Source organism: Squalius cephalus (assembly GCF_949319135.1).
Source record: "Squalius cephalus genome assembly, chromosome: 14".
Taxonomy (NCBI): domain Eukaryota; kingdom Metazoa; phylum Chordata; class Actinopteri; order Cypriniformes; family Leuciscidae; genus Squalius; species Squalius cephalus.
The window spans coordinates 12,804,584-12,826,952 of record NC_137135.1 but is presented as its reverse complement, the minus strand read 5'-3'; the positions used below and the strand labels follow the sequence as shown (position 1 = coordinate 12,826,952).

The following is a 22,369-nucleotide window of genomic DNA, read 5'->3' as shown; positions in this document are numbered from 1 at the left end:
CATATGTATAAGTTAATTGCACGGATAAAATCTCCCATCAGCCTCTGACGCTGCGAACACAAGACGTGAAGTCTGTCTCCGAGAACGCAGCTTTGGAGCGAAGCCAACGAGACTGCTCACACTGACGCCAGCTGTCATAGTGCCACAGTAAAATAGAAGACGGGGACATTTGAGAGAATACATGACTACTGCACCCGTCCCTTACAGATAAAAAAAAAAAAAAAAAAAAAAAGCCTTGACAGATAAGCACAATTTCAAATGGATGTGTGTGAATCTCCAGATGGGGTGAATCTATAAGTTTGAGATGAATGCAGTTTTAACAGCTCATTTATCTGTCCCCTAATTCCTGTGTATCTCAATCTTGCAGTGCTAAGGCCTGAAATATACTCTACGCAAGTACATTAGACATGCTGGATTTCATGTGTCATGTTCTAAAAGGTGTCAGAGCGCAATTCATAATGCAACGGCCAATGTGTGTATTCTTAGCAATGCCATAGCGGCTCTTAGAGTGAACCAGGCATGTCCAGTCCTGTTCCCAAGGCCCTGCAGCGCCAGGATTGGACACTTCTGTTTCAGTTCAACTTAAAGCAACAGTTTAAAGAGCTAGTTAAGCAAGTATGTCAAGAGGGGTCTTTCTATGATATAATTTCCTGTTTTAAGTTTTGTTTTTTTTAATAATATGTATTTAATAAAAGTATGAAAAAAAATCAAACTTTTGAAAGGTAGTGTGTGTATATATATTATGCCAAACTAAGTTCTTTTAAAGAATTTCATTCTTATAACTGACATTTCTGACTTTATGGCCCACAAAAAAGTCAAAATGATTTTAATTAAAACATTTAAAAACATGTTCAGAGGTGTATTCAAGTCATTTATGTATTTTTTGACTAAATAATAGATAAGATGAAAAAATGTTGATATTGAAAGGTAAATCTAATGGCCCTTACGTGTTGAGGATTGATACTGGCAGAGTATCACACATTAGAAACATTCAGCAGTATCGTGCACTTGCAATATGTTGATCAAGAATTCACGTCTGTCTTTGCGTACTTGCGTAAAGTGTCTTTCTGGCCTAGTTCTAGTTGAATTTCCGTTCAACAACATTAGTAAGTTGCTGCTATACAGTCACAAATTCTATTCTCGTAACAGATTAATACATTTGGCCTCCCATAGTGCTGTAATTTGAAGCAGCAGCGCTCCGTCCTTCCAGATCCGACATCCCAAGACTTTCCTGACGTACTCATACAGGAATCAAGCCTGAACGAGGACATGGCACCCTCCAGGGAATGACTCACAGTTCTGAGGCTCGCTAGTGGTTAACTGCCGACTTCCCTCAGGGTTCTGGAGGGTTGTAGATGGCAAAGATGGTGGAGGTAGTGATGAACGGTGGGGAAGAGAGTGGGAGAGAGAAAGATAGAGAGAGAGGAAGAGCACAGTGGAAGTGCCAGCACTATAACAAATGGGCCTCCAGCCGAAGCCAGTGCAATCCTTGGCGTATGTAGCGCACCAGTTCTGTCATGCTGCTGTGCTGCGTCAACGGTTCCATTACTGAGTCCAGCTCCACAAAGAACTCTGGCAGAAGTGAGAGATAGAGACACACACATCAGTGATCGTCAATAAGGGAAGTTTGAGACTATGGTAAATTATATATAACAGCTGTTGACGATCTTTTGGACATTAAGTGCCATTTTTAGTGTGGCACTGACAGCAAAAACCAACAACAAAGCAGATGCAGCTTGCTGGCAAGAAGACGTAACTACTAATCTAACCCAAAATGCATGTGGGTCCATTGACGGCATTCAAAAGTGGTCATGTATTCAGACAAAAAAAAAAAGATCTTAATAAGATATTTGAGGACTTCTTAAAGGGATAGTTCTCCTAAAAATGAAAATTCGGTAATTTACTCACTCTCAAGTTGTTCCTAAACCTGTTTAAATTTCTTTGTTATGTGAAACACAACAGAAGATATTTTGAAGAATAATGGTAACCAAACAGTTGAATGGCACCATTGACTTCCATAGTATTTTTTTCAACAATGAAAGTCAATCAATTTGGTTATAGACATTCTTCAAAATATCTTCTTTTGTGTTCAGCAGAAGAACGAAATGCATACAGGTTTTGTAACAACTTGAGGGTGAGTAAATGATTAAAGAATTTTAATTTTAGTGTAAACTATTTGAAGAATTGCATATAGGAACATCCCACAAAAATCTCATGGCAATTCACAACTATTTTACATTTTGGTGGCTAATTCGTACAATGTAATTTGAACATTTTCATACGTCTTCTTACGCCCCAGAGACGGGTATGCTTAGGGGTGCTTACTTTTTTCTAATAATCGTATGTTTTCCATTAAGTAAATAAATTTCATGCTTAATTGAAAAAATTAAGTTATGTGAACTTGACAATTCCACATTACTTAATTTTTTCGATTAAGCATGAAATTTATTTACTTAATAATTTACTTAATTTACTTACTTACTTAGGTTTCCTCAATTTTTGTATATACAATTTTAATTAAGTCAAATTATCACTTTTTACAGGCGAAAAAGATTCAGAAACAAGTGATAAAAGCATTGCCTATGCATATTGTAGTCTTTCTTTGTGTGTGTGTGTGTGTGTGTGTGTGTGTGTGCGCGTGTGTTTAAAAGCAAAGGCTCTGTTCTCTCGTTTGATATATTGCATGTTCAGATCATACAACTAAATATTCAGGGGGCCATGAGATTTTTGTGAAAATGATCAAAAATGCTGGCGCTGGTTGGCAACTTAAAAAATAAACGCTGGCAGGGGAAGAGTTAAGAAATGTCTTTTTTTAACCCTTTGAGGCACTAGTGTTCATGTAGCTATGATACAAAAAAAAAAAAAAATACAATAAAGATAATAATTAAAAATAATAATTCTTTCTTCACTGAACACAGAAAAATACATTTTTTAAAAAACACTACCCATTCATCTTTAATTAAATTTTCCCGGGCACTGAAAATCAAAGAGAAACATCAATGTGAATCTTCTTAAGTTTAGCCTGAAGAGAACCTGAGTATCTGATGACATCACTGCCACCTACTAATGACTGCAGCAATTAGCAAACAGATGACAACAACAGACTAAAAAGTCATGTACGCGCCCGAGGACCTGCTACTGTCATAATGAGCCAATCCCGCTATCATTCTGACCAAAGCTCGTACCCACCAGCCTTTAACTGCGTTCCTTTCTAGGAAAGACACTGAGGAGGGGAAGTTGAGAGAGAGTTTATTACGGCTGATTTCTGAGGCGGGGGAGACCACGTACAACACGCGGGGTCTCAGAGCGTTTTAATTAGTCTCCTCCAGAGGACAGAGAGAGAGAGAACGAAAGAGAGGGATGACAAACCACATCAGATCTCAAATGCAATTAGCATAGTGGCTTTTTCATATCTCTGGTGGTTCATATCAAAATGTTGAGTCACTGCAAGTGTAAGAGGTGAATTTCTTATATAACACAGAGATACAGTTTATGACAGCGAAGACGAATGAGATTTATCCGCGAGGGAGATTTTAGGAGAATTTGGGAAAGTGATTCTTCACTTCAATGATTGTTTTGTAATGCAAGATATAAAAGCCCTAAAAATGGTAGGCGAATGACGAATTCTCTCTCAACTATAGCTAAAAAAAATACATTGATATTTGATCAACTTTGATAAATATTGTACGCATTGCTCTTCTCAGTATTCCTCGTTCTAATGTTAATGGATTTGGAGTGTTTTAAATGAGCGTGTGCGTGCATGAGGCTAGTCATTTGCATAAAACACGCCCAATTCATCTCCATATAAGGGGTTTCCGCACAACACTTCCTTTATAGCCTTTCGTCGCTTTCGTCTAAACAGTATTGCTTAATGTTATTTCCCAACAAAATCACTGTATATATATATATATCAGTATTTATCGCTCTGCTCCACTCTGTACTTGCAGTCTAAACATGTGTCTGTACAAGCTGTCTACTGAACAATAAAACCTGAAATATAACTCAAAACCCATCCTACCTTGACTTTCCTGGGCCAGCTTGTCAGAGGTTTCCCAGTGTTCGTAGCTGCGCAGGATGTTGTTGGTGATGTTGACATGGCTGGCTGCCATGTGGTGGATGCGTTGGGGAATGGCCACACTTCCAGAGGCAGAGGAAGAGCCCATCACTCCAGTGCCGCTGCTGACCGAACTGACAGGAGATGGACTCAGGGACATGGGAGACGGGGTACCTGTGCTCCTGGTAGGATACAGACGAAACATTGACCAATGAGAAATTTGGAAAATCCAATCCGCCGTATACCAGCATTATTTCAAACTGAGCCGGCACTTTCCATACCCTCAAAACGGATCATTCCTATCCTTCAAAGGTAAGTGACAAGCGACGCATTAAAAGAAAGTTCGTTGCTCAGTTTCTGTATATTTTTATGCTTCATACTTAAAAATAAAGATGCCAAAAGGGTATTCATAGCAATACCATAGAATAACTATTTTGTATTCCCCTAAGAACCTTTCAGTCAACAGTTCTTAAAAAAACATGGAGAACATTTTAATGAAAGAACCTTTTGACACTATAAAGAACCTTCTGTGCAATAGAATGGTTCCATAAATATTAAATGTTCTGCATGGAACCATATAGATGCTGATAAAGAACATTTAATTTTAAGAGTGTTGGTAACCCCGCCCACAGTGAATTCTCATTGGAGAAATATCCTGTGCCACATTGCTCTATATTCTGATTGGCTGTGGCTTTCTAATGAAACTAGTGTCATGTATTTGTAATTACGCATTTGTAATGATAAAGTTGCAATTTAGTATATATTAACTTTCAGTGTACCATAAAATAACAGACTACAGTTGATAATAAAGCACTTTACATGTGCGGTAACACTTTACAATAAGGTTCATTAGTTAACATTAGTTAATGTATTAACTAACATGAACTAACAATGAGCAATACATTTGTTACTGTATTGTTACTGTAACCTTATTGTAAAGTGTAACCACAATCTTAAGTATGTTAGTCAACACAGTGCACGTCTTTAAATCATGCAAGCAAGATTATTAAAACAATGATTTAATATGTACTTTAAAGTAGCATTTTTTTTTGGTTGAATTACAAGGGCACTTTTTAAAAGTTTAGTTAAGTTTGTTAAGAAATAGTCAAACAAAAAAAAAGTGTACTCTCTTAAGTGGCCTTCATTGTAAAAAAAAAAAAAAAAAAGCTGCCTTACATTTTTAAGTACAATCAACTTGGATGTTTAAGTCATTTCAACTTAAATTACATTAAACTGACTTTAAACAACGAGTTGAATCTTGTATAACAAAGTTGAAAATTGCTTAACTTATTGATCATATATTTCTTTACAGTGTTTTGTTTCATTAATATTATATTATCTGCAAGTACAGATTTTTTAAAAAATATACTTTTAAGGTTTGAAGTACGCTTCAAGTGCACATTCAATACAATAAATCACACTTCTTATTCACAAGGGTAGCACCACTACCGCCAGCTATACGATTCTTTATATTTACCCAACAACCCTTTAATCAGTATCTCAGTACATTCTCAACAGTAACCTGCAGACACAGTCGTCCCTCCAGACAACCATCGGCACACATATTCATTGGTCTCTTTAGTCCTGCAACCCCAAACAATCTGGTTCAGTGGCCTGTAATCCACTGAAAAATGAAAACACACTCAAGCATCGGCCGGCTAAATTATGCGCCCTGTCAACAGCCAGGCCCGTTCGCAACGGGTTTCAGGCCTCTGCTAAGATAAATAAACTCCCTCGGAGGTGAAAAAAAAAAAAAGGCAAAAAAGATTCATGATGGTAAAGGATGAGGAGGAGGTTGAGGATGGATGTGTTGATCACACTCTTTATTGCTAATGTAGTGGCTGCAGGGGCCGGACCGGTGAGGCTAATAGCTTTTGACAGGCAGGTTGGCAGGCGAACAGCGGGCCTGGGTAGTGTCCTGCTAAAGGCCAGATCAGACACACACACACAGTCAAACACAGCGTCTCTCGCACCAGCTCACCCCATTGGTACTCAGTTGCCATGGAGCTGACATGGAAGCGATGCTGCTTTCCCAGAGTTCATCTCTTCATGTCCTTTCATTGATGTCAAGAAACCATGACTGAGGTTTCATATCTCACACTATAGTTTTTTTTTTCCCCCTACTTGGCAGCGGGAGGAAGTTTCAGGCTGTTCTCAAGCAAGATGGAATCTTTTCATAAGCTGGCAGAATCTTTTCATAAGCTGGCAGAAATACAAAAGGACAAGGAGAGGCAAAATGCACGTACTTTCCATTGGCTCCCCACGGTGAAGGTGCTTGGGAACTTTTCGCAGAATTCTGAGGGAACAAGAAAACGTAGGTTGAGAACATTATTTATAAACAGACAGCACGTAATCGGAAAATGCAAACATGTTGCGTCTCGTGCAAATGAATTGCATAATTAGTTTACAATTTAACGGTTTACATGTAATAATGGCATGCATAATACATGAGAACATGCTATTCAAATAAATATGCGGTCAAAAACCAAGATCTCTGGCTCTTTTACTTATTTGCGAGAAACAAAGGCATGAGGTCTTACCTTGAAATACTCCATTAGTGAGCGTGAATACTTCATTGCGTGATCTTTCTTCAACTTGAACATTCGCAAGTACAGAAGTGACAAACATCGATTGCTGAAAAAGAGAAAATAATCATTATGTGCCATTAAGATCCTGCCTAACGTATTCTAGGAATATTGAAAGACGCTGTTATGAATACTAATGTAGCTTCATCAAGGCAATGCATGGGTGTTTCTTTAGCTTTGTGCACTTTTATATTCCACTGATTTGATTTTTTGTTATATTAAGATTACAATAAAACTGGACATTTTTAACCATGACGTTATTAATTATGTATGCTATTTTTTTTTAATGATTTTGTGTTGATTTGATTGTTTTATTCTTGTCTCAGACCTAGACTTTTTGTCTTAAAATGTAAAAATCCATCATAGAAAAATATGATTGCATTTCTAAAAACATTATAATCAAAAAAGTGACATGAACTTCAACCATCATGTACTGTATATGAAATGATGACGTTCCCACAATTGTGCCATCATTTCTATTATGACCAACAATTTTATACAGTATATTAACTACAGTGTTAATGAACAGCTTGAGATGATATATTAAACAAAATGTGAAGTAAATAAAGAGATAATAACAATATAAATTAATCTTTTTTTCTAATCAAGCGGTAATTCTGACAAATCCTACAAAAAATGTGAAAACATTGTTTTTAGGATGCATGAAATTCGCTTTAGCAAGACAAAGGCTACATTCAGTCAGTTTTTGGGATTGACCGCCACATTTACTTACAGGAGTCTCGAAACATCCCGTTCAAACAGCAACTTACAGTAGCGTCTCGAATACTGTCTGTCTGTATGAACGTCCAATGGGAATCAAGCCCGTGCTCTCTAACCAGTACTCATAGCGACAGGACCAAATATTACAAAGATGGCGATGTCCATAGACTTGAAAAGTCTTATCACTTTTGACACGACAAGTGTCCAATCGAGCCCCAGGTTAATCCGTTAAATCTTCATTAACCGACAGCAGCTATTAGGCTATATCCGTGTGGAGAGTGGAGCATTTGAGTCACATGAAAACCCACAACACACGGCTATCGCACTGTATGACGTGACAGACAACTAGTTGTCCGGTCCGGATTCGTTCACAGAACGCAGATTTTCCGAGAATGCGGTTGTGAGTCCTGAAAATGTACGGGTGTGAGTAATACGGTAATAGAATGCGGTTGTGTGTCCTGAAAATGTACGGGTTTGAGTAATACGGTAATGGAATGCGGTTGTGAGTCCTGAAAATGTACGGGTGTGAGTAATACGGTAATAGAATGCGGTTGTGAGTACTGAAAATGTACGGGTTTGAGTAATACGGTAAGAGAATGCGGTTGTGAGTCCTGAAAATGTACGGGTGTGAGTAATACGGTAATGGAATGCGGTTGTGAGTCCTGAAAATGTATGGGTGTGAGTAATACGGTAATGGAATGCGGTTGTGAGTCCTGAAAATGTACGGGTTTGAGTAATACGGTAATGGAATGCGGTTGTGAGTCCTGAAAATGTACGGGTGTGAGTAATACGGTAATAGAATGCGGTTGTGAGTCCTGAAAATGTACGGGTTTGAGTAATACGGTAATGGAATGCGGTTGTGAGTCCTGAAAATGTACGGGTGTGAGTAATACGGTAATAGAATGCGGTTGTGAGTCCTGAAAATGTACGGGTGTGAGTAATACGGTAATAGAATGCGGTTGCCACTACCGTAAGAAACTGAACTGTGTGTGAACATAACCGTACAACGACTGACAACTGTATTCTGCTGCTGTGTGACTGTGGCTTTTAAAGGAGTCGGCTGTTTTATTCCAAAAATTTAATTTCCACCATAGAGTGTTATTAAAAACAATACAAACTTTGAGATAAGGTGGAAATGTGTTCAGGTGAATGTTCAAAACAAAACAAATGATCCTGTGATGCACGTAGTTGCATTTGGACACAGTTAGTAGTTGAATACTATCAATTGTGAAAATTCACAGGGCCAAAAAACCCTATAGCAAAAACTTGAATCTTTTTGACAACAACAACAACAAAAACAACAACAGTATTATCATAAGCATCAGTGTGCATCAATATGAGCAGTGAGGAAAAAGCAGCCAGTATCATGGGGTGGCTGACCTTTCAACAGTATGCTTGCGAGACACCAGATGCTTGGGACATATGCACAGCCCCATGAAACCAAAACTAGCTTTCTCACATTTCTGACACGTCCAAACTACTAAAGTCACATTAATATATAAGCAAGGTGTCTGTCCCCCCTAAAGCCGGCCAGAATTGAAAAGGTCTTTAATGGCATCTTGTTGATGCGTCTTCATTGTGCGTGAAACATTTCCCTATGTCACAGGTCAAAATCTATTGGCCTAATATATCTGAAGCCAGAGAGTAAACATCTTTTCACAGCTCTCTCAAATGCGTATAATATCACCCGAACAGTATTATGTCCTCGACCCAGGTTTATAAATCATAAACGCAGCAGCCTTTGAAAATCCCTTTCGGCTGCTAGACGGCTTTCATTAACAAGCCAGAAAGACTGGCAGCTGAATTCCAATCTGCCCTGATGACTGTCATTCCGCTATAAGCGCAAAACTAACCTTGACATTCAGAATAAACAAGCCGCCGCGGCGTGACAGGCAGGCAGAGCACGGGCGGCTTTTATCTGGGCGAGAATATGTTTCTGCCGTCACCATGTGGAAATCTTTCATTATCCTCTAATAGCTTAATGAAATACAGGAATAATGATCCACTCTAAGCTGATTAAGCGCTTTAGCAGTGTTTTAAAGCTTCCTTCCAGATACGGATGATTGTCGTCGAGCGATGGCTGAGAGGAGATTTAACTGGCTGCTAGAGCAAAGTGCTGGATTTAGCTTCTGATGGTACGCGGGGAACGGCGTTGGAGTTATAATACCACCCCTAACGCCCTTAGAAGGCCCGAATGCTTACACCACTTCAAAACAACTATATCAGTTGCGTTATCAATGCAATTCGCATTTTGACCTCCATGCATGTTGGGTGTATAACTGCATATGACACTTTAAATAAAATAGTTTTCTCTCAAATAGGCACTGCTTTAATCTGACATCTCCAGACTACTGGCATAACGTCTTGAGGACATTGTGGGTCATTCTGGCTACATAGTCAAGAAAGGGTGGGTAATGTCATATAACCTGCGTAACTCTCGAAGCAAAGCGGAATGTAGGGATATTCTCAAGGACAGCATGTTTACTTGCTAAAGTTCGATTCTATGAGCTTCGCAAACTTTGTAAAAATTAAGCAAGTAGCTCTTCTTCTAAAGTGCTCATTGCAGAAGCATCGTAAGCAAAACTTGTGCATCCTAAATTTCTGGAAACTCTGAGCTAGCCAATCAGATTGAAGATTGTGATTGGCAAGATTTTTTTGAATGTTTCTGAAACAAGTCTCTTCTGCTCACCAAGGCTGCATTTATTTGATAAAAAAATACAGTTATACTGTGAAATATTATTACAATTTAAAATAACTGTTCTCTATTGGAATACACATTAAATAGTAATTTATTCCTGTGATGCAAAGCTGAATTTTCAGCATCATTACTCCAGTCTTCAGTATCACATGATCCTTCAGAAATCATTCTAATATGCTGATTTGCTGCTCAAGAAACATTTCTCATTATTATCAATGTTGAAAACAGTTGTGCTGCTTCATATTTTTGTGAAAACTGATACATTCTTCAGAATTCTTTGGTAAGCAGAAAGCTTTCTGTCACTTTCAATCAATTTAATGTCTTTAATTATTTCCAAAAAACAAAACAAAAAATAATCGTACTGACCCCAAACTTTTGAACGGTATATATGATCAAATAGAGCAAACTTACCACAGTACAGCGAGCTTCTTCTCAGCTATTGTGGCGGAATGACTGGTGAAGTTCTTTAATCTCATTGCGTACCTTAAATAACAAAAGTACATGAGTTACACAAACCTGATAGGACATATAATGACAACTATCTTTTATTTTCGATTGATCAAGATATGAAGAGGGCACTGACCTGATGAGCTCTACGGTTTCTGAGTACATTGTGTAAGGTGACTTGGCCTCTAACGGGTCCCTTTCCATGGCATTGCCACATTCGATGAACGAGAGCGCCCCGTCTGCGTAATTCACAGCTTTGCCGAACTTGTCCATCTGTGAAGCAAAAGTGGCGTTACAGGTCGAGATAATTACGTGAATGAAAAAGACTGAGGTCATTTTCAAAGCTCGTAAAGGCATATAGAAAACAGATATCATCAGAGGCGAAAATAAAGCCATTAGACTGAGGTAATTCTCTTATGTCTCAAGATGTAATGCAGGTCTCTATGATAGTGCTGCAACGTGCAGATTTATGGCCTCTGGACTGGCATATATCTCCAACTTCACGACAAGTTTATGATTCACAGCAGTTCATTTTGTGCGGTAAAGTAGTGCGAAGTGATTTTCTCCACATTTAGGGATTATACTTTTCACCCTGACTTATCGGTACGACCACGTAAAGGCTAACTTGAACTCTCATGTCTCGTTTCTCAAACACAAACGAATCAATAGCCCGAAACCACATTACGCCTGCCTCCGAAAAAACCCCAACAGCATCCAACTCACGCAGACAACTACAAACAATAAGAGTATATCTCATCTCCATAGGAGCGTAAAATAGATTTACTGACCACTTGCCTCCGCCAGCACCTCTGGAGCCGAGTCCATTCGTTTTCAAGTGAGCCCTTCAATACGAAGCGAGGGATTCATTACACGCCTGCCACTACGCTCATGTAGCGCTGGCAATCAATTCCCTTTACTTTGTATTCATGACTAGGCCTATACATCGTCATAGCGATTTATGACAGAGAGGATGTAACTTGCGATAATGGACAATGTCTCCAGAGATAATTGCCTGGATCCAATTATTAGGGGTTCTGGGGGTTCTGTTTTGTAAATCTCTAACAAAGCTCCTGCTTTATGGATGCTAAGGGCAGACACAAGGGCTCTCGCTCGCCTAGATTGGAAAGTCTTCAATTATAAAAGGTCTGCCGAGAGAGCTTTTTCTCAGCTTGCTAATGGCTCTCCGTAGCGGAAGGGTTATGTGTCCGTGTAGTTAAGAGCAGTGTGACAGGAATTTTTCATCTACTCTCGCTGAGTGCTAACTTCCCATTGGAAAGAGAAATCGCTAAAGATTGCGCTAATTTCTCCTAGGCTGCAGGGAGAGTTGAATGGAGTCTCTGGCTTTGCAGATTATTCTCCTGAGTAAAAGACTTCATAACTTCGCATGTGTCTACTCTAGAGTTTCGGAAGAGATCTGAAGGATGTTACCAGCAGGGTTTAGCTGCCAAGATTTCAGATTCAGGGTTCCCACACTATCATAATGCCTTATAGATGTAGCATTCACAAAGGGCAATTTGTAGCTGAACAAATCTGAGCAATCTTTTAGAGCGGAACAAAGATAGAAAAACCTATCACTAGAAATTTTGCTTCACTTTTTAAAATTAAAAATATATTATTATTATTATTAGTAGTAGTAGTAGTAGTAGTAATATTATATTTTTAACCACCACAACAACAACAACAACAAAAAAAAATAAAAAAAATAAAAAAATAAAATAATAATAATACATGTTTATATATGTTTATATAGTTTTCATTAATTTTTATTTCAGTTTTAGGTTAATTTTAGTTATTTTAGTACATCAAGTTAAACTAATTGAAAATGTTGAAATAAGTTATATATAAGTTATATATATATATAGTTAATGTTTATTTTATTTCAAGTAACCATTTTTTTTTATGGTTAAACTTTTTTGCTGGCATATAGATTAATTATAAATAAACTTACCAAAGCATCTGCCTTGTGCTTCAACTTCTTGGCTTCCTGCATGTAGTAATCTGCATTGTGAACTCTGTAATCATATAAAGATTGGTTTGGTTTTCACGTATCTGCAATTGTGTGCATAAACACAAACCTCAAATATGTAGAGCTACTATACAATTGAAACACAGTTTAAGGAACACGTAATGCATATGTCAGTTATTACCCAAAATAATCACATGGCTGTTACATACGTGTTATTAAATGTGAGTTTAGGTCTCCTGGGCTCCATGTGCTCAATGGATAGTGTTGAAGGGTTTGACCAGAGGTCTGTGTCCGACTGACCATTGCCATGAAAACCACCGGACGGCTTGCTGTGACCATCTTCATCCTGGAAAAGCAAGAGAACATTAAAATGATGATTAGCCTTTAACAGCTTGAATAATACATAAAGGATCCATTCACTCTTTGTCTGTTCTGCATCTACTCAGTGTTTTTATTTTTAGGGCCATTTAGTTGGATTGATTTCGGATGATGGGCTCATGGGAGCCATTCACGTGTCTTGAAGGCTATTTTGAAACCTTTCCAAAAAGGTAATTAGTTTAGCAAAAACACAGGAAATGTGGTGAAGACCATCTATCTATCTATCTATCTATCTATCTATCTATCTATCTATCTATCTATCTATCTATCTATCTATCTATCTATCTATCTATCTATCATCTATCTATCTATCTATCTATCTATCTATCTATCTATCTATCTATCTATCTATCTATCCATCCATCCATCCATCCATCCATCCATCCATCCATCCATCCATCCATCTAACTTACAGTGCTGGTCTTTGAATGGGAGAATGATTTGTTCTCTCCTTTGCGGTGTTTGTGTGACGAGGACGAAGATGAAGAGCAGGAGGCAGGGATTGTGCGGGTGGAGGAGAGGGTGTTTGGGACGGTGGAGGTGCTTCCTTCCTGACTGAGGGAGCTGCATTCACTGCTCCTCCGTGGGCGTCCCACCGGCTCATCCGACAGCGGTGACAGTAGAGGTGGTAACAGTTTATCCTCCCGCTTGCGAGGTTGCTTCTTCAATGAACTTGGAACAAAAAAATAAATAAAACATGGAAACCATGTCAAAGGTTTCTTTCTATGCACATACAGGACACAAAATATATGATTTTTAGGACTGACAGTGTAATTGCAGCATAATATCTCAGACTTATAAAACATTTCCTAATTATAGACATCCTGTTTAAGTACACTCAAAAAAATAACTCTTTGAATGAACATAAAAAAATCATGGAAAGGATTTCCACATGATTAACTTGCTTTATTTCAGCATTATGCAATTCTGTTATTCCAAATTTAATGTACTTACGTTGGGTCAACTTAATTTATTAAGGTTGATTCAACTTATTTACTATGGTTGGGCACAGCTTAATTTAATAGTGTCAGCCCAACTAATTTGCAATGTTTTGGACCAAATAATTTACTTAATTTGCATTCAACTTAATTAAATATAGTTGAATCCAACTTATTTTACAGTAGTACAATTACACTAGTTAGTAAAGTTGATCCAATCTATGCAATTTAAGTTAGCCTAACAAAAGTGCTTAATGCTGAAAGAAAGCCATTTAATCACGTGGAAATCCTTTCCATGATTTCATTACATTAATTCAAAGAATAGCTTTTGAGTGTTCAAAATTAATTAATTAATTAACTAATTAATTTTGTTCACTTAAATTAAAACCACTTTGCGAAAGAGGTTTAATGCATGTATAGCGTATACTGAGTGCCCACAGCCCTAAGCTAAACACAGTCGCCACTCTTCTGCATAATGGTAACCACAAAATTCAAAAACATTACAGAAAGTCCTCTAAGTTTCTAACATAAGTGAATATTAAACACTAACATTAACTAACAACATCTTTCCATGTACAGAAAAACACATAAAAAACACTTTAATCCCTAAATTTACCCTCCTAATGCAGTCCCTTGCAAAGCATGCTGGGAACTACAGATCCACTGCCCAGCTAGTTGTCAACAAAAATGATTCATGTAGTTTTAACAAATTAATTAAGTAAACTTCAGTTTTAAATATATTAGGTTGATTGAACACAATTAAACTAAGTTGTGACAAAATATTAAACAATCGTGTTACTTTACCTTATTTTAATTCATTCAATTTAACAAGAGGCAACAATTATTTTTTGAGTGTACAATTAGGAGAAGCAATAAGATATCGTCCTCAAATTAAGTTGCCCCACTCTCATAGCCAAATAGTTTTTTAAGCCCAAATCTAATAACATTTTGTGACGTTACCACATGGCCTATATTCTGAAGATATGTTCTCTGAAAACATCTTAGGACTGATGATCATGCAATGCTTTTTGCACTACATCACCCCGTTTGGTGATGGCTGGTTTTATCAGTCAGAATAGATATGCCACTCATTAAATGTTTTGAGAACAATAATCTAACGCTGACTGCTCAGACATACAACCTTCTGCAAAAATCTGTTTGCGAATGCGAACTAACCAAAACTCCATGTGGCGACACATATGTGGATTACTACTTGCATCGGAACAAAATTATGAAAAACAAAATCACAATGTGTCCATGTTTTTGTGACAGGTGCGGTTTCACAGAGAGACAGAGCCTGTCGGCTTATAGTATATTTGATGCTGCATGTGAGGGACAATTCCTTTTTTTATTACAATAATGAAAAATATAGTTTCATGGCCAGTAAGAAATATTTATGGTCTATAAATGTTCTCTTTTTACTTGACATTAGTCCAAGCCTACTTTAGGTCCAAGCTTTTAAATTCAACATTTTTGTTCCTTTTTGTCCTTTTTCTAGAACAACAAGGAACAGACAAAAGGTAATGTGCATATGAAAGTGGAGGTGGTGGCACGTGCATGTGCTCTGATATAAACTCGGCTAAATTCATTTACATAAGTGCTTACATGTCTAAACTTAGCCTAAGTGCTAAATAAAGAAGCTCCACTGAGACAGGCTGTCCTGGACAGCAGCATCTTTTTTTCTTTTTTTTTTACCTTGGTTTATTAGGCTGAAAATATGCTATAAAACATGAGTCTCATCTGTTAACAACACTAAATAAAAAGGCTTCTTTGCTTTTCTAATTCAATTAAAAGGGTGAATGCGTCGAATGAGCTGATTTAAAACACACTGGGCAGGTGATAACAGTAAATAGCCCGGGGTGCTAAACACTTCCAGTAATAGACGTTACCGGTGGCTAATAATTTAACTTAGCTTGCTGATCGTATCATCAAGATTCGCTGCCGCTAGTCGTGTCGCAGTGCGGTGGGCACTCAGGCAGACAGGACAAGCACACGACCCCTGTCACGCGTGTGTCTTTGATGAGCTCTAGCCTGTCCCGGCACTAATTGAATATCTAAAATTAGCAGTAGCCGTTGTGCTGGTGTCAGTGTTAAATTACTGTAATGCAGTGGGACAAAGCAGGCAGGCAGCGCGAGAGGGTGACCTGCTGCTCACCCTGCGTATCCCAGCATTCTCTCAAAGGACATAAGACAGAGTGGGCTACTAAGCTGAGTTGGCAAATCTCTGTGCACATGTGGCAAAAACATCAGGGGACATTGGCAGCATGTGTTAAAGAAAAACCGAAACATTGCGGGCTGTTTATAAGGAGGATTTCACTGAAGAAACAAACAGTACACATTTGAATGCAATCTAATGAGAATCCTTCCATTGAAAAGAACTAAATTCATTGGAAATCAAAACGAAAAGTCACCAGACAAGCTCCCGAGACAAGCTAGGGGATGGTGTGATAATGCAGGCAACAAGCCACGAGTCAGTATAGAATACTCACTCTTTTGTGCTGGAGACCTTGTGGTTGTGTATGGGCGAAATACAAGGAGGAAGCAGCAGTGCGTCTTTGTCCATTCGAAGCTTCTTGCCTCCACTCATCACGTCACAGTGCTCCGACTGCAGAGAGAGAGAGAGAGAGAGAGAGAGAGAGAGAGAGAAGTTAATTACCACTGTCCAGAATTGAACATGTTATTTAGCTTGGCAGGATGAAGGACGAGTTGAAACATCTACACTAGGACTCAAACAAACATCTTTTATAGTCTAAGACTGTATAGTGTTAGATAGTGTTCAGAATTCTGTACTGAGGTCTGGATAACCTGGTGGTGGTGGTGGTTAAAGATCAGGGCTAATAACTGAGGGTGTTTTCACATATAGTACACTTCAAATGAACCAAACCCATTTCAGTTAAAGTGAACCAGAAATGAAAGTGACCTCAGTGCTTTTGGTGTTCACAATGTTAGTGCACTTAAATCAAAACCGACTTAAAATGAACCTCCTTATGTAATCTGACTATGGTTTGTTTGTGGGTCACTGAGTGATCACATGTTATATCGGCGTGATATCACTTGTAGTGCTCAAACGAACTAGGTGTGAAAACGCCCTAAAACGCTGGATGTGCAAGTGGTCTTCCAGGAGCTGTCAATTTGAGCCTGTCGGTGATCCTTTGGACAGAAACACCAGGGAGTTCTATGATATAAACATGACATTGGATGAGATACTGTACTATATTATAAAACAATAAAAATGTATAGTAATTAAATATCTGCACTGCTAATGAATTGTGCAATTTGAACACGACAAGGGGCCAATTCTTCAGCTATCAATGATGTGTTACTTGACCCCCAGTTTGCTTCAGAGGACATCTCAGTTTGCACATTGCAAAAAGGACCTGCTGAATGAGTACTTAGTGAAAATAATAATTACATGATTAATTTGCTATTGCAGTTCTTGATTTTATCATTATAGTGCATGAAATGGGAGTGAGAACATTGATCACTTGCCTTGTGTTTCCTCTTTGATTTGCTAGGGTTCTTTTCTGCAGGGATGGAGGCCGGTGACTGTTGCCGTCTGTGCTTGACACTGACCTCCCGACACTCAGCCTTGGTTGGGGGAGGCTCTGGGGGATCTTGCCCCGGGATCCGTGACAGGAAGCTGAGTTCGATCTTAACCCAAAGGGACTTGATGTCCTCAAAATCTCTTAGCGGTGACAGAAGTTCATTTTGTACAATGGGGATGGGAGAAAAGAGGGGCTCTTCCAGGAGATCCAAGGCACCTGGGTCAGGAATGGAGGTGCTGCTTGTGCTGGTAAGGCTACTAACACTCAGGATATTGCTGTTGCAATCCTTGGATTTCAGGCTTAGGCTGTTGGGACCTGGACAGGGAAGCTGAACCTTGATGAGTTCCTCAGGGTCTGAATGACACTCGGATGAAGAGGACTCTGTCTCGATGAATTCCTTAGACTTGGGGATGATCTTGTTGGGTCCTCGGTGCTTCTTTTTATCTTGAACAGGTGTGATATTAGTTGGCGCAGTGTTTGTTGTGATGGTTCGAGGTTCCTTTCTTGGAGCCGTCTTGACCCCAGGGCCCTTACCTCTAGGTTTTGGTGGTTCTAAAGGCGGGGGCTCTTTCTCTTTCGGGGTAGAACTTGAGTTTCCTGGTCTTGGCCAGTTGTGCTCCTCGCTGCTGGAAGATCGCTCCACCTTTTTGGGCTGCTTCTTGCCAGTGCTTCTCCTAGGGGGTGCTAGCTCCACTGAAGCTGGTGATTTCACCTTAGTGCTTTTGTTTTCTGGAGCCTTCTGAACAGTCTTGGGTTTGACTTTCTCTCGGATAGGACTGAGCAAAGTTCTCTCCTTGGGGTCTGCTGGTGCCAGTGCCAGTGCTGTGCTAGGCTTGCTTTTGCTGGAGCTCTGGTTCTCAGAGATTTGGCTTTCATCAGGCCGAGAGCTGTTAAGCCCATGACTATCTGACTGGGTGTTAATTAGTGCTTTATTGTGATGATTAACTTTGTTTAGCCACTTATCTAGTTGCCACTTGTTTGTTGATGGAGGTTCAGGCTAGTGGAAAAAGACAAAACAAATTTGTGGACCACAGTTTTAGGCATATTTACAAATTATTTTTTCAATTGCTCAATGACACTGTGGACAGTCTTGAAGACTGGAAATGAAATCCAGATCAGATTTTTGAGGTCTACAATGTAAATGGATACATGTTTAAAATAACATGGAAATGGAATTTGTAATGATGCATATCGGTACAGATTTAATCTGTCTTCAAGTGTTGATTCATGAGATTCATGAGAAGCAGTCATATGACTTTCACAGACCAATGAGCTGGCGCTATGATGAAAAGGCCATTAAGAGAGGAAGTCATAAAACTCCTGAATAATGGAGGAAATGCTGTTCTGTCCTGATGACTGCTCACAGCTCTCACTGCAAAGATGTTTTCATCAGCTATATTATCTCACGCCGATTGTTGTGTACCATTATGTTTCCAGACACAAGTAAATCTTTCCCACAAACTCATAAACACTGCCTTGAATGCTCTGAATGATAGCAAATCATTCAGAAAAGGAAGCTGTGGAAATGAGTGGACATCCATATTAACCATTAAACTCAAAGGGTAAGAAATTCAATTCAGTGCACTTTCCAATCAGACTTGATGGTACGTTTTGAGACAAAAGGCAATCTCCTATGCTATTTCTCCATCTGTCAGAGAGACATTTCCGCCAATACAAGCTACCAAATGTTATAGTGAAAGCACTGGCAAAGATGATGAATTAACAATTGAGCATGTTGAAATTGACAGGCCTCCCAATATTTCGCCACTGAGGCATCAGGGCTATGTGCCGCCGCTTGAAAAAGAAACATCTTTCTGTAGACCAGAACGCTTGCAGTGCTAAGATACGGATTCCCATTGGCCATCCCTGGCAGAGAGCAAAGCTATAGAAGGGGCGATGAGAACCGAGAGATGTTTACTCTTGTGTAATGCTCTTAGGGAGCCCCGGGCAGGCAATAGCAGGACAACTTTAAAGCTGCCAATTAATCCTTTGAGGAGATCCTTTCAAAAATCCTACCCCTAACCCATGCTGAGAAAAACTCGGAGGGGGAATGCTGCCTAAGTCTCTCTTTGCCTTCAGCTAAAGGAGAAAATAGACTAACTCAGATTCATCTCAGTTCTTTTGAAATTTCTGGTAATGGGCGAATTCTAATCATCTAAGAGAAATAATTGCATAAGCTGGTATTCATTTACCTCAGGGCCCAGAGTTCAGAAGGCAAGCAAAACAATAAAACTGTGAATAACACTAACAGAAGGGGTGAGGAAAATCTACCCAAAACCTGTCAAGAACATGGCTGGGTCATTCTTCACCACAAAATAATAAAAATAAAAATAAAAATAAAAATAAAAATAAAAAAATAAATAAATATGCATATACATACATATAGTAATATAGTAATATAGTAATATATATATATATATATATATATATATATATATATATATATATATATTGCTGTAGGTACATAATGCATATTATAGGACCATTGTGATATTTTATATTGTGACACCATTTTGATGACAATTAAACAACTGAACCCCCCAAATTCTTATTACAACCATAATACAGTGATGTTTAGTTTTTAGTTGAGTTACTTATTTATTTATTTTATTATTTTTATTATTATTATTATGGTAACACTTTACAAAAAGTTTTCATTGGTTAACATTAGTTAACATGAACTAACAATGACAAATATTTGCATTTATTTGCATTTATTAATCTCAGATAATGTTTATCTCAACATTTACTAATGCATTATTAAAATCAAAAGATCTGTTAAAGTGATAGATCACCCAACAAGGATAATTCTGTCATCATTTACTCAACCTCAAGTTGTTCCAAACATGTATTATTTTTTTTTTTCTCCATACTATGGAAGTCAATGGGGTCCATCAACTGTTTGGTTAACCATATTCTTCAAAATATTTTCTTTTGTGTTCAGCAGAAGAAAGAAATTCATACTTGGAACAACATGAGGGTGAGAAAATTATGACAGAATTTAATTTTTTTTTGTGAACTATCCCTTTAAACATTAGTTAATGAACCTGAACTAAAAAGAACTAACAATGAACAGTTGTATTTGTATCAATTAATGTTAACAAAGATTAATGAGTACTGTAATTAATGCATTTCTCATTGTTAGTTAATATTAGTTAATGTATTACCTAACCTTAACTAATGGAACCTTATTGTACAGTGTTACCATTATTATTAAAGCAAGCATAATGGCAATACGAATTCAAACAATCTATGAATGCTTCCAAATACAACATTTACTACAGTATTTTCTTACACTTCACCAATACAACATTTAAATAATAAATTATTTCTCTTTAGATTACAATAACGGTAATGAATTGATTTTGAAAACAGTATGGGTGGTTTGAGCTGAAATGTTGCAAAAAGTGTAACATACAATACACAATCAATTTAATTTCTACAACAATTTTGCAATAAAAACAAAATTGCTTCAAATAAGCTTCATAGAGAAGTAAATATGATAAATTAACAAATGAGTGTCTCGAAATTGTCAGGATTCTAAATATTCCACCACTGAAGCATCGGGGATATTGTTTTAAAGCAGTTTAGTAGAAGTTTAGCAAACATCTTAAGCCATGGATCAGTGTGTAAATGTATTTGAGAGGGGGTAAAGTGATCAGTACCTCTGGTGTGGGAACACGGGACGCTCGGTTGCATTCACTTTCGCTAGAACTGCTCTCGCTGTCCGAGTCGGACTCAGAGCTGCTATCCGATTCGCTGGAGCTGCCCGAGGCCGCGCTGGAGTGACCGGTCGGCTCGCCGGTCCGCGGTGTGGTTCCAGGGAGGCTTTAGGCAAAAGAACGGAGGAGAACACTCATCAACTGATATGACCCACAATTTAAACCATACAAATGTGCACAGATGCTGAAGAAGGATCATGCTGCTCTTTTCCATACAAAGATTAAATATTTCTGTCCCATGGTAAAAAATAGCAGCATACAGGTTTGAACTGACATGATTTTGGAGTGAACAGTTCATAAGCTTATATCGCTGAAGGGCTTGTCACATAATTTTATGGAGAGATTAAAAAAAAAAATCCAATGCCAGCTATTACGTTTTAGTTCAATGCTTTAAAACACAACTCAATTCAATCTTTATACCAAATACACACCTTTTTCCAAATGAAAAAGGGAATAATATCCTTGATATCTGATTTATCTCTGCGTTTTTTTTTTTCTTTAAATGTATAATACTGTACATTTTTCAACACTAGCTGATGCTACTTTGGCGAACCAACTAATAAAGAGACAACTGAACCAATTGATGATAGACTACATCATTTAGAGAGAGACAGAGATAGAAAGATATAAATAGATAGAAAATGTGCAAGAAAAGAAAGCATTTGTTTACTTCTCCACCCATGAGGCTATTGCTCAGCTCTGTCTCAGAGTTATCAGTCATGCTCGGCATTATTTATGAGTTCATGAAAGGCCACGGCGCTCTAATCCAATAAGTACTTCACTTCTCAGGGTATCCTCAGACGTGGCCATCCAAGATTGTTCTACATGGAGTCAAACATGCCAGAAGGAGGCAAATTAAACTCCTTTCCAAAGGTCAGAGCAGGCTGCTTTATGTTGACACTTCATTAGAGATTATGTTACGACAGGAAAAAGCGCTCTGGTCTACAGCTGTGCCAGCAAGACATGGACAACACTAGCAAGGAGAGAGGAAGCTGTCCCAGGAAAGTGAAAAAGCTAGCAAAAAAACAGATGCATGACAAATCATGGCATAAGCTTCATCCAAAATTGGCCACTTGTTCACTCAGACACTGTCAGCTACAGAAAAAAAACCCTACAAACTACCTGACACCCAATGTGTGCTATACAGTGAAAGTCTCATAATCAAATACCATCTGAAAGAAATAGGACACTGTTACAGAAAAGACACAAAGGGCTTGGGATACGCTGTTCTCTCAAAACACCAACCTGTGTGACCTTTGTCTATGCAAATAGCACTGATTGGTGTGATACAGACACACACACACAAAAAAACAGAA

General features: G+C 38.3%; 1 protein-coding gene across 1 annotated transcript in view; it reads right to left on the bottom strand.

The window, feature by feature from the left end:
• Positions 1 to 806: 806 nt before the first annotated feature.
• Positions 807 to 22,369, bottom strand: part of aff2 (AF4/FMR2 family, member 2) — a 237,362-nt gene continuing 215,799 nt past the window's right edge. Inside the window, exons 10-21 of the mRNA XM_079893420.1 lie at positions 20,997 to 21,159; positions 17,276 to 18,328; positions 16,276 to 16,391; positions 13,262 to 13,520; positions 12,680 to 12,816; positions 12,453 to 12,516; positions 10,641 to 10,777; positions 10,469 to 10,540; positions 6,595 to 6,688; positions 6,301 to 6,350; positions 4,019 to 4,236; positions 807 to 1,572 (exon numbers count right to left, since the gene is read on the bottom strand). Of these exons, the coding sequence (XP_079749546.1) occupies positions 1,451 to 1,572; positions 4,019 to 4,236; positions 6,301 to 6,350; positions 6,595 to 6,688; positions 10,469 to 10,540; positions 10,641 to 10,777; positions 12,453 to 12,516; positions 12,680 to 12,816; positions 13,262 to 13,520; positions 16,276 to 16,391; positions 17,276 to 18,328; positions 20,997 to 21,159 (2,485 nt within the window). The 3' untranslated portion in view covers positions 807 to 1,450. The remainder of the gene's footprint in view (positions 1,573 to 4,018; positions 4,237 to 6,300; positions 6,351 to 6,594; positions 6,689 to 10,468; positions 10,541 to 10,640; positions 10,778 to 12,452; positions 12,517 to 12,679; positions 12,817 to 13,261; positions 13,521 to 16,275; positions 16,392 to 17,275; positions 18,329 to 20,996; positions 21,160 to 22,369) is intronic.